The 12847-nt window shown below is 40.0% G+C and overlaps 1 protein-coding gene across 2 annotated transcripts in view; it reads right to left on the reverse strand.

Annotated features, from left to right (window-relative positions):
* The window catches only part of LOC122640044, a 45103-nt gene that overhangs the window by 16957 nt on the left and 15299 nt on the right, over positions 1-12847 (reverse strand). Inside the window, exons 5-6 of one of the 2 annotated variants that reach the window (XM_043833144.1) lie at positions 11814-12220; positions 11532-11720 (exon numbers count right to left, since the gene is read on the reverse strand). In XM_043833144.1, the coding sequence (XP_043689079.1) occupies positions 11532-11720; positions 11814-12220 (596 nt within the window). Of the gene's footprint in view, positions 1-11531; positions 12221-12847 lie in introns of both variants that reach the window. The other variant, XM_043833143.1, reaches the window with a different exon arrangement.

A 12847-nucleotide genomic window follows, 5' to 3' on the forward strand; every position in this document is an offset into this window, starting at 1 on the left:
TTTGAGCCTCTTTCAATTTTGAAGAAGAAGAATAGAACTTACCAGAAGAAGATTCGAGGTCGCAGTCTGTCACCAGAGCAGGGTTCGTGGTCGCGATTATTCATCATCATCGAAGGAACTGACACTGGAGTCACTGAGAAGGAGCCAGAGTCACTGGAGCAGGAGGTCGAGGGTTTCATTTTCTCCATTTTCTCCTTTGAGCCGCTTTCGATTTTGTTTGGTCTAGGTGATTCTATGTAATGCAATGTACAAAAATAATATATACAAGCCTATGAAAATACAAGAAATGGAATAAAATTCTATATTTTATTTTATTTTGTTTCTAAATGATTGTATCTCAGGGGGAGAGAAGAGGGTTATGGTTACTGTGGTTCAACTATAATGGTTGTGAGAGAAAATGGGAAGGTGAAAATGGGAAATGGCAATTATGGATGGAGATGAAAAGAGGAAAAAAATTAGAAGAGAAGGAGAAGGATCGGCTGGGGTTTAGAGTTGGGAAAGAGGGAGATGATGGTCGGTTTCAAGGCTTATTACTGGAAAAAAGGTGAGGTGGTGGCCATGGTTGCGGTAGAGAGAATAGATGGTGCAGCCATTGATGCTAGTTCTCCCCAGGCTCAGAGAGGATCGACCATATTGTCTCAGATTTTTTTTCTTTTTAAAAACCCAGAACCTGTCGTAGTCCCCTTTTCAAAGACCAACCCCCTCCTCAAATGAGGTCATCTCTTACCTTTTACAGGGAACAAAAGGTCTCCCTAAAAATTAGGGCACATTTCAAGGTAATGATGGCACCCTCTCATGGTCTACACAAATGATTGGGTTAAGACCCCTGAAAATTAGGGCACATTTCCAGGTAATGATGGCACCCTCTCATGGTCTACACAAATGATTGGGTTAAGACCCCTGAAAATTAGGGCACATTTCCAGGTAATGATGGCACCCTCTCATGGTCTACACCCTGGATTGGGTCCAAGATGGGTGGGTCACTACTATTTCGTTGTTTAATTAGAAATATCTTCTTCTTCTTCTTCTTCTTCTTCTTCGCACTCAATCGTCGTTGTAAACAGCAGAAAAATAGCAGAAGAGAAAGGAGAAAAGAGGAGAGGAAAAGAGAAGAAGATGAGGGAAAACTGGCTTTCTCACTGATGAGAGAGACCAGATATTATCATTAATATAGGGGAACCTTCACAGGGATAAAATAGGAAAACAAAATGAGAGAAGACAAATCCAGCGCCATAAGGCTGACGCTGATTCTCGAGCATGGGACTTCCCATTTTACCCTTTACTTCTAACACTCCCCCTCAAGCTGGACCATATATATCAACCATGCCCAGCTTGTTACAAATATAGTCAACCCTCCCACTTACTAGAGACTTGGTAAGCATATCAGCAAGTTGTTCTCCAGTCTTGACATACTTTGTAGAGATTACGCCCTGTTGGAGTTTTTCTCTTACAAAGTGACAATCCATCTCAATATGTTTAGTTCTCCCATAGAATATGGGATTTGAGGCAATATGTATTGCTTCTTGGTTGTCACACCATAATTGCATTGGTGTAGAGCTCTCAAACCCAAGCTTAGTCAACAACATCTTCAACCAAACCAGCTCACAAGTAGCATGGGCCATGGCTTGGTACTCGGATTCTGCACTTGATCTAGTCACTACACTCTGTTTCTTACTCCTCCATGAGACAAGGTTATCTCCAACAAGTATACAGTAGCATGTAGTTGACCTTCGATCCATGGGTAATCCAGCCCAATCTGCATCAGAAAATCCCTCAACTCGTGTATGGCCATGATCAATGTATACTAATCCTCGTCCAAGAGCCTTCTTGAGTTACCTCAAAATCCGAATGACAGCATCCTAATAAGGTGTCCTAGGAGATGACATGAATTGACTTGCAACACTCACCGGAAACAAAATATCAGGTCGAGTGAATGTCAAGTAATTCAACTTTCCAACCAACCTTCTGTATCTTTCTGGATCATCAAAGGCATCTCCCTCATCTGCAATAAGCTTGATATTTGGATCCATTGAACTATCAAGGGGTTTGCACCCTAGCATCCTAGTCTCCGTAAGTAAGTCAAGAGTATACTTTTGTTGTGAAAGATATATTCCCTTCTGAGATTGAGCCACTTCAACTCCTAGGAAATAGTTCAACTTTCCCAAATCTTTAGTTTGAAATCTCTGTTGTAGATGAGATTTCAAACAATCAATGCCTGTAGAATCATCACCAGTAATCACAATGTCATCAACATATACAATCAGAAAGATTCTCCAGCATTTGGTTGGCGATAGAAAAGAGAATAGTCACTATTGCATCGTGACAAGCCAAACTCAAGCACCACCTCTGTAAATCGGCCAAACCAAGCCCTTGGAGACTGTTTCAATCCATAAAAAGATTTCTTCAATTTACAAACTAGCCTAGACTCCCCCTGAGCAACAAACCCTGGAGGTTGCTCCATATACACCTCCTCATGAAGGTTGCCATGGAGGAAAGCATTCTTGACATCGAGCTGATGCAAAGGCCAATGATGCGAAGTAGCAAGGGAGATCAAGACACAAACAGAGGAGAGTTTGGCAACCGGAGAAAAAGTATCCAAGTAATCGACACCATACACCTGGGCATAGCCCTTGGCCACCAATCGAGCTTTCAGGCGAGCAATAGAGCCATCAGCATTAACTTTGACCACATAAACCCAACGCCAACCAATAGCAGACTTTCCAGGTGGCAGAGGAACAAGATCCCAAGTACGGTTATGCTCCAAAGCCTGTAATTCTTCTTCTATAGCTGTCCTCCAGCCAGAAATAGATAATGCCTCTGCAGTGGTCTTAGGAATAGGATGAGATGCAACAATGGAAAGGCAAGTGCGAAAAGTAGAGGATAAACTAGAATAAGAAACATGAGAAGAGATGGAGTGGTTAACACACTGACGAGTACCTTTCCGATGAGCAATGGGTATATCCAAGTCAGAAACTATAGGATCAGGAATAGGATCCACAGACGATACAGGCGTGGCAGCAGGCGGGGCAGCACTGGGGACAGCAGCCTCTCTCCGTGGTTCATGGTGATAAACATGAATAATTGGAGGCTTCGCAGGAGGTGGTGCAACAGGCATCGCAAAGAAGGTTGAATAACACAAAGAGGAAGGTCCTCATCCAAAGAAGGATCCATAACAGACGCATGCACATAAGGTTGCGACTCAAAGAAAAAAACATCAGCAGCAACAAAATACTTACGAAGAATAGGAAAATAACATTGAGACCCCTTCTGAACACGAGAGTATCCCATAAAAATGCATTTGATGGCTTTGGGGTCTAACTTCGATAACCTTAAAGTATGGTCTAGAATGAAACAGACACACCCAAAGACACGTGGTAGCAAAGGGAATAAGGGCTCAGAAGGAAGAGTAAGGCATGAGGAATGCCACTACCAAGGACAGAGGAGGGCATACGATTAATAAGGTAACAGGCAATCAACACCGCATCAGCCCAAAAAGACTTGTCCACCTTCATTTCAAAGAGAAGGGACCGAGTCACTTCCATCAAGTGACGATTCTTCCGTTCTGCCACACCATTTTGTTGGGGTGTGTCAGAACAAGAAGACTGATGAATGATTCCACAAGTGGTCATAAAATCAGAAAAAGGTGCAAAAAAGTTCTCCCGTGCATTGTCAATACGCAAAACTTTAATGTGAGATCCAAATTGATTCTTAATGTCAGAAACAAAGGAAGAAAAGAGAGAGAACAATTCAGATCGACATTTCATTAAGTACAACCAAGTAACGCGAGAGTAGTCATCAACAAAAGTAACAAAATAAACAAAACCCAACATTGAAGACACACGACAAGGACCCCTTTTTTTAGGGAATTTAGGCAAAAACAATACAGACGATAGGGACAAGGAAGAAGTAGGCCGAACAGTACCAGTGCCTCTGACTGTAGCACAAGAACCATCAGCTAAAGTGACACTCGAACAAGAAGGTTGCAAAGAGGAAAAAATACCTGAGATGCCAGACATATGGTCTGAGGCCCCTGAATCAATAATCCAAGGCCCAGAAGTGGAGAGACGAGCAGTGGCATTATCTTTCTGGACAAAAAGTAGTAGTGGAAGAAATGTCCTAAGCATTCTTGGACTGGCTATAGCGAGCATACTCTTCCTCTGTCAAAGTTAAAGTAACACGGCGTTCCTCCACAGGTACAAATGGGGTTGCAAGATCAACACTGGCAGTGTTAACTATCTTGGCTGCAGGCTTGCCATGTAGCTTCCAATAATAACGTTAAATGTGACCATATTTGCCACAATGATGGCAAGTCCTTGGGGGACCAGACTTCTCAGACAAGTCATGGGTACTCACAGAAGGTGCAACTGGGGGGATCTTGGTAGGCTGACGACCCCCACTGCGGCCACTACTCATAAGAGTAGTATTATCACCAGAAGAGACTCGAGTAGTGTCATGAGACACATGAAGAACTCGAGAAAAAGTGTCCGCAAGAGATGGAACTGTAACACCCCCAAGGATCTGAGATCAGACTAAATCAAAGTCGGGGCCCAAACTGCCCAAGAAGCTCATAACTGCTAATTGCTCACACTGTTCCTGCATGTGAGTAACATCAGAGGTAATGGGTAGCAAAGCATTCAACTCCTCATAAATCCTCTTGAAATCAACAAAGTGTTGAGTCAGTGGACGACCCTTTCTATCAACTCGATAAAACTCTTGAGAGAGTTCATAAATCCTGGAGAGGTTGTTGTGTCCAGAATATAGTACAGCCAGATACGCTCATAGATCCTTAACAGTGTCAATATGGGTCACAAGATCTACAATATTGCTGTCCATAGAGTTGAGCATCTGACCCAAGATGCAAGCATCAGCATCCTCCCAAACCTCAACGGTCATGGTGGTAGGTTTCGTGCCAGTCAAATGATACTTCTCACCCCTTCCTATGAGAACCAAGGTCACAATCCTATGCCATTGCTGAAAATTCTGACTACCCTCTAGCTTCTTAGAGGTCAGAAAATTAGGTGAGGAGGATACAACCTCAATCACAGCCATGGTGTCCGTCGATGTCTCTCCCATAATCACCACCAAAGAGGAACACCAATCAAACAATAAGGGCTCTTAAGCCAATTCAAACCAAGAAACAAAGAGGCACCCGAAAGTGCAAATAGAACAACCAACCAATGCTTAATCCAAGATAAGCATGAAATAAGAACTCATCATCACACTAAACAGCAAGTCAGTCCAATAAGAGTCATCCGATAGCACAACAGCTCAAAGAACACTCCAATATCAGATCCATATCTCAACAAAGACCACAAAGGTACAAAACAGATCAAGAAACCAATTCAGACATGGAGAACTATATCAAGTGTTATCCAACAGCACAATAGACCCCAAAAAGCCCAAAAGAAAGATTCACAGCAATGGAAAATCACCAAACAGTGCATCGCACTCGAGCAGGTCATTACTAAGAACATCAAACCTGAAATAGAGATGAATCAACATCACCAAACCATTGCTGCAATCTGTTGAACACCATCAAAGCATCACAACTAGGGTAAACTACCCCCTACGACAGAGAGGAACCGAGAGAGTCTTTAAAATCGAATGGGGTTTATTCCACCTTCTTTTGGTGTAGAAGTGAGGAAGGGACAGAGGGATGGAAGGAGAAGCTTGCCCTTTTGATCAGATCTGCTCTGATACCATGTAAACAACAAAAAAATAGAAGAAGAGAAAGGAGAAAAGAGGAGAGGAAAAGAGAAGAAGATGAGGGAAAGCTGGTTTTCTCAACGATGAGAGAGGCCAGATATTATCATTAATATAGGGGAACCTTTACAGGGGTAAAATAAGAAAACAAAATGAGAGAAGACAATTCCAACGCCATAAGGCTGACGTTGATTCTCGAGAATGAGACTTCCCATTTTACCCTTTACTTCTAACAGACGTTATATCCTCGCTGGTCTTCTTATTCTTTGCCTTCGCCGCAATGACATATAGATTATTGGATAATTTTGCAGTTTTTAGTTTTGACAAAACGACCGTTAAGACTCCATTCTAGGGTTTAAGACGTCAAACTCTGTGTCCTACTATCCCCTGTTTCGCCCCTGCAACTTCATCGACAACCTTTTTCCTGCGACAGTGAACATGGCTAAGAAGTTATTGGTGTCAAAAGCAGCAGCTAAAACCCTAAATCAGATCCTAAGACCTATAAAACCTAACACGATGCAGAGAAGAATGGAAATCGCAAACACAATCACAATACGCACAAAGATTTACGTGGTTCGGCAAGGTTGCCTATGTCCACGGCGAGATGAGATCTGTTTCACTATCAATGGAGAATAGGGTTACAGTCGCTCGTTCCTCACACCTATCAGATTTTCAATACAAAGAAAAACAGCATGGCTCTACACAGCAGTCCATCAAAGTCAAGACACCAAAACCTCAATACAGACCCTGTCTATTTGATTCTTCATCAACTACACATTCTTCCATTGCTGAAGGTCTCAGAAGGATTCATTCATTTGTTGCACAACGATTCCATTCTTGTAATCGGGACGCACTTCATCAATACTATTCAAGGGGAATGGTTACAGTCTGAGGTCCTAGGTATGATACTGCCGCAGTCATTTCGACTGAATCGGACATCAATACTCGGGTTCCTACCACCATAATCACTGGTTTCCTCAGCTCTGGAAAGGTCAGGTTTCGAACAATTGCCCATCCGTAATGAATGTTCCAATTGTGTGTTTCTAGCTAATGTTAGGCTTGGATGATTTTAGTTTGTTTATAAATTAAGAAAGTTACGGAATGGAGCGAATGAATACTGAAAATTCTGTCATTCGAGCTTATGCTATGGCCTTTGGTGGATATTGCTCTCCGAAGCATTCAATGGTATAGCTGTCATTTACCGGAAGTCAAGTTGTTTATGTCTTACTTGTTTCAGAGATCGGATTCCAGTTTATTGGTTATGGTTCCATTACTCCACCCGCCCCCTCATCTTCTTCATCGTCTACTACACGATTGGATTTCTGAAGAGAAAGGAAATAGAGCTTGAACCTTGATCTGCTGTTGAATCTCTACCTTGCAAGATGCATCTGATTTGAAAACTAAGAAGAAGAAACTGTGAAAGAGTCATTCCAAGAAAAGATTTTCAGATTTGGATCTTAGGGGATTAAATCGCATATGGATGGGTAATCTAAACCCAAAATCCCAAAATGAAATAAGGAAGATGGGTAAAGGTGGCATCTCTCCATCCACCCACTTCAAAAATCCTATTATAAGTATGCCAAACATATTTCTTTGTCCACGATCTATTCTGTGTAGCGGTTACCAAACAATTTTTATGTTTTGACAAAAAATGGTTTTCATTAATGATTTTTGTTAAATAGGTAAAAATCAAAAATACAAATGATACCAAAGAAAGCCTAAGACAAAATGGCACCAAGCCTCCTTGTATTGTCATCGCCAGGGGGGGGGGGGGGTTGACAAAATTAGGTGTCTACACATACCAACAAAGTCACCCTAAAGAAACCTATAAAATGCTACACAAATAAAAAAAAAAATCCCTATTTATCCCATATACACAATGTATTCACTCTGAAATTTGGCAGAACTAAACACCAACTTGACACCATCCGCATAGCTTTTAATGCTGATCTCTCCACAACGAACGTGCGAACAATACTGACTTCCAAATATTCCAACAGATTGCAAATAACATCCTCCTCCATGATTTTACCATTCTTCCTTCAAAGGGACACCCTTCCCATTCTATGAAAACCACCAATAAAGAGTTGGGAGAAAAATCCAATTCATAGCCATACATAGCACCTTCTCCGTACCTCTAAGGCAAAGATATAAGAGATGAAACGATGGTAGCATCCATTTTTTAAGCGCACCCGGCTTCATGGTGTGAAATTTCAGAAATTTTGCCGAAATAGAAATTGAAACAAAAACATGTTTCAACAAAATGTTTCGCCGAAATAATTAAAACTCTTTATCCATTTCGGTCATTTTGGGAAAACGATACAAAAACCATATATATAGTCAAGATTTTAACCAATTTTTGAGACTTTGGCCTGCCCATTTCTCCCGAGAGCACCAAAACTCCTACAAAACTCAACTTTTTTCCAAAACCCTTCATTTGACTTTTGAATGAGGCTTGGTGGTCAACTTTGGAGCATCAACTTCAAGATTTGGGAGGATTTGGGCAACATTTCGCTAACTATTCCCAAATTTTGAATTTGTAGGTAACTATGCTAACAGCCAATTTGCAATAATCAAGTGCTTAACATGGCATAGTTGTCAAGGCGCCGCCTTGGTGTCCATGCGGTTTTTTGGGTCTAGATGATTGTCACCTTAGTGCAAGGCGTTGGTTTAACTGGTATTGAACCAGGTTTGGCACTTATGTTTGTATATTTGTTATTTCATTTACTTAAGATATTATTCATAAATAAACAAATACCCCATATTTGATCCAATAAAAATAGTTAAAAAATACAACCCCAGCCCTCCCCCCATTCAAAAACAAAAACTGGATTTTTTACGGTAGGTGAAATTTTCAACTTTCAAATGTCGGGGTTTTCTCAAATCTAAAAATTCTATAAATCTTATTATACCAAAACATCATTAAAAACCAAAAGAGCAATAAAATAATCTTTTGTTTTGATGTTTAAAGCTTTATTTCCATTCAGGGTGATTTTAAACAACATTCACGCATACCAAATAAGGTTTGACTGGAACATAACTCCACTATATATCAGATTTAAGCAATCTTGGATTTGTTGGAGCTTGGTTTTGTGCTCTACCTAATACAAAAAAGTCTCATGTAAAAATAAAAAACATTTGACCAGTCAAACTTAATAGAGAACAAGAACATTGCTCTAAATCGAGAACAGTAAGTACTTATAGAGAAGATCATATTTTATAAGAACTGTGTAAACCAAATGTGAGACTAGGTATACTAGGACCAAGGTTTAAAATCTCGTTTCGTTTTGGTAATTCGGTCTAACCGAAATATCCGAAATTTTGGATATTTCAGTCGAAATATTTTATTTTCTCTGCACTGTTTCGGTAGGTCATTTCGGTGGGTTTTAGGCCAAGTTAAGGCCTAAAACTTCATGGAAACTCTATTTTAGGCTATATAAACACATGTAAATGTTCAAATTGCAAAAATACTCACCCAAAGTGGTCTTTTGGATTTGCACCATTGATTGGTAGTATACGATCGAATCCTAATGTATAACTTAGTTAATTACACATTTACACATACACATTGTTTAAGACTTTAAGCACTAGAGGACATAATAACTAATAAGCAATTTAAACAAGTAAATTCACTTGAAAACATAAATGCAATGACTCATAAGTCATAATATTAAGTACAATAAGTCAATAACAACAATATCCCAAATTCCCAATACAAGTCAAGTAATCATCAAGTGACTCAAATGTCTACTAATAATAATTACTCCGCAGTCCAAGATCGACCACACTCATAGTCCGATGGAGCTGAAGTGCATTTTTCTCCGACTATAGGAGATATGAAACATGTATTGATCATATTTTTTTTCAAAAAAATATTTTTGAAGAAAATGGTTTTATCTGAAATAGTGGAAAGGCTTCACAAATGTGCTAAGAAGGTTCAATCATGTGTTCTCCAAGTGCTTCCAGCGTAGATGCAGCGAAGATTCGAAGGTCAGTTCAAAAATCAACAAAGAGAAGTGAAGGAGGAAGATATAGGAGCAAAAAAACAAAATATAGCAGCCTTGTGAGCTCTCGGTTGAAATTTCGACCGAGAGTCACGAGACTTAGTCTTTTTATAAGGTGGGTTTGTAACATCTTGCCGATATTTCGGCAAGATATTACAAAGTCTTGAAATCTTGCGAAATGATCGAAATTTTGGTCGAGATATTGCATTTTTTCATTTTGAACATGCATTTCGTTTCGGTTTCGTTTCGGTCAGATCGAGATACTCGAAATATTCAAAATCTCGACTGAGATTTCGCGAGTTTTTGTTCATTGACCAGGACAATGATCATTACCAGGGAACAGTATAAACCAAATGAATGTTTTGATAGTTTCAAGCTTTCAATAGCTTGCTGCTTAGTTCTGTTGTCCTCTAGTTCTAAGATGATTTTTGATGACTAGATGTGGCTTAATGTTGATTTTTTATGACTTGATGCGACTTATTGTTGATTTTTTATGATATAAGTTATTATATTGTAACATACTAAATATTGCCAGAAAAGCTTAGGCACCCCTCCACCGTCTTGGGTCACCTTGTCGCCTCGACAACTATGTGTTCACTATTATTTGTTCTACTTTTCCACTTCCCACATCCTTACCTATAGGTTTCATCTCTTCTAAAGCAGTCTTCCTCCAAAAGTAAGAAGAGTACTGATGATTAATCCTTGTCCCCAAATCAAACTGATTCAACAAAGGGCTCTAACAGTTTATCTTTTTCCCAACTTAAAAATCCTTCCAAAGAGAAGTGAATAAATATTTACAAGGACAACGGACATCCATTTACCCTCTTTATTGCCCAACTACACTATCGTGAACTCAGAATTGAATTAAGAGTCTAAAATCTAAAAACCCATCACAGAGTATACATTAAAGTATTTTGCCATAATAATGTTGTCATAGTGCCAAGGCAACGCGAGGTTGACAGCCAACAGCCTTGAGGCCTAGGTGAAGCCAGGGCGCCCAAGGTGAGTCCATAACTGCCTATCTTTTATGCCAGTTCCAAGTATGTTTGCCAATTCTGGGTATGTTTTCTTCCCCTTTTCTCTCCCCTGCTTTCCCTTTCTTCCCCTCAGTCTGTTAGGGGCACCTTGACACCTATGGGCCAAGGCATCCCATTGCCTTGTGCCTATGCATGGCCTAGGCAAGGCCTTCACAAATCAGAAATATGGCCAGAACTATCAAAAAACCAACAATCTGAACTGTACTAGCTTTAACTTGTTATTGAACTCTTTCTCAAGTTCCCTAAATACTGACTCTACTTTTCAACTCCCCTAATCCGATTTTCCCCTGATCCACATCCTTCAGTGTACTACTAGAAGTCCATGGTCCTGGAATCACTTCTACCTCTCCAAAGTTCATCAATTCCTCAACCAAGAAAGTCAACATGTGGATCTCCTTTCCTATATACAAATCAGCTTCTATACTAGCAGTTGATTCTCCATCATTCATCTCTGCCTCACAGAAACTATTCCAACCAAACCATTGCCAGAATTTTCTGTCTTCTACAATTTAATTAAATTGATAAAACTTTGAATACACATTTGGAAAACAGCAATGTAAATCTTCACCAGCTTCATGCTCACATCAGAACTTCACAAACTGTCAGCAAATGTTCAGAAAGATTTTGTACTAATTTTAAATATAACTGTTATAAAATCAATAGAAAGAAAACTAAGACTTGACATGCATGCTCAAGATCTTTAAGGAGAAAATTTACAGAAGAGGATGAAGAAGAAAAGAATAACAGCAACCAATCCTACTGTAAGATTCAGAATCCAGTCAATTACCTTCCTGAGCCTCAAAAGCATGCCTATGAGGATGCAAGGAACTCATGTTCTGAAAGGATGTATTGTCAAAACGAGATGTGCCTCCAGAATTATCATCCTGTGTATGCCTATTAGTTCCAGAAGCAGATCCAGCAAAATCCGTGCCAAGATTTTCAACAGTAACATCTTCCTCTGACACTCGGACCTCATCTGATAGGGATGTTAAATGGTGATTATTTCTATCAACATGTGTATCAGCATAAACCTCAGAGGCAGCAGACGGTTCGAGGACAGAGGACCTACTGGCAGCCTGGGACTGCTCAACCAAGGGCCATTCATCATGAGAAGTATGCTGGCTTGTAGCAATACCTGGCTCATGGTCTGCATCCGGAACCTTGGTAACAATGTCTAAAGACGAATATAAATTATGGTGTGATTCAGCTGACAAAGATCCACATACAATTGGATGCTTGAGTGTGTTCTGTGATGCATTTGTTAGGAGAGCACTAGGTGGTGGGAATAATGCCTCATTAGACACAATGGGTGCGCACGAAGCCTTAGGCCTACCCATCCTAACAACGTCAGCCATTGAAATTTGACCTGGTACCCCTACCCAAGCGGGTTGAAATCCTGGTGAAGGTTGGGAGGATGAAAATATGCCATCAGTTGTATTCACAGCATGAGGTTTGCTTTCAGCAATAATAGAATCGCTGCAAAAGATATCAATAGAATATGTAAGAAAATATGCAACTTCAACGTAAAATTGCATCATTACTTGTCAAAAAAGAACTAAGAATGCATTGTGCACTAGTGATACATGACATTGATGACTGTCCACAAGGACAAAGCTGAAGAATTGCCCAACTAGGTGCATCTTATATGCACTAACAACTTACCTTGGAGAGATGCATGATTACATAAATTATTGAGCTAAAACCTTTGCTGATATGATTTGGTATGTTCAAATGGGAAATAAAAGCTGAGAACAATATAAAGGTGTCACCTAACACAATGAAGAACAGAATGAGTTTATTGGTGGGTTTCCAGAATCAATATTCCAACTCAAGCACCAACAGCCAAGCAAAGATGGAGTTCCAAATGTGAAAGAATTATGCATTGTTTTTCCCTTGTGTGTATGTGCAAGTGTGTAAAAGAAACTTCATCAACAATGAAAGAGAAAACAGCAAGTCCTCATGCAGAACAGCAGTAGTTATGCACTTACAACATTGCCTTGCCAATAGATTAGCTTCATCACAGTTTACTTAAAAAAAAAAAAACAATTAGCAGACTCAAATTCATACAATCCAACCCACACTTCCATCCACCTCGCAATAATG

Source organism: Telopea speciosissima, chromosome 9, assembly GCF_018873765.1.
Source record: "Telopea speciosissima isolate NSW1024214 ecotype Mountain lineage chromosome 9, Tspe_v1, whole genome shotgun sequence".
In the NCBI taxonomy this organism is placed as follows: domain Eukaryota; kingdom Viridiplantae; phylum Streptophyta; class Magnoliopsida; order Proteales; family Proteaceae; genus Telopea; species Telopea speciosissima.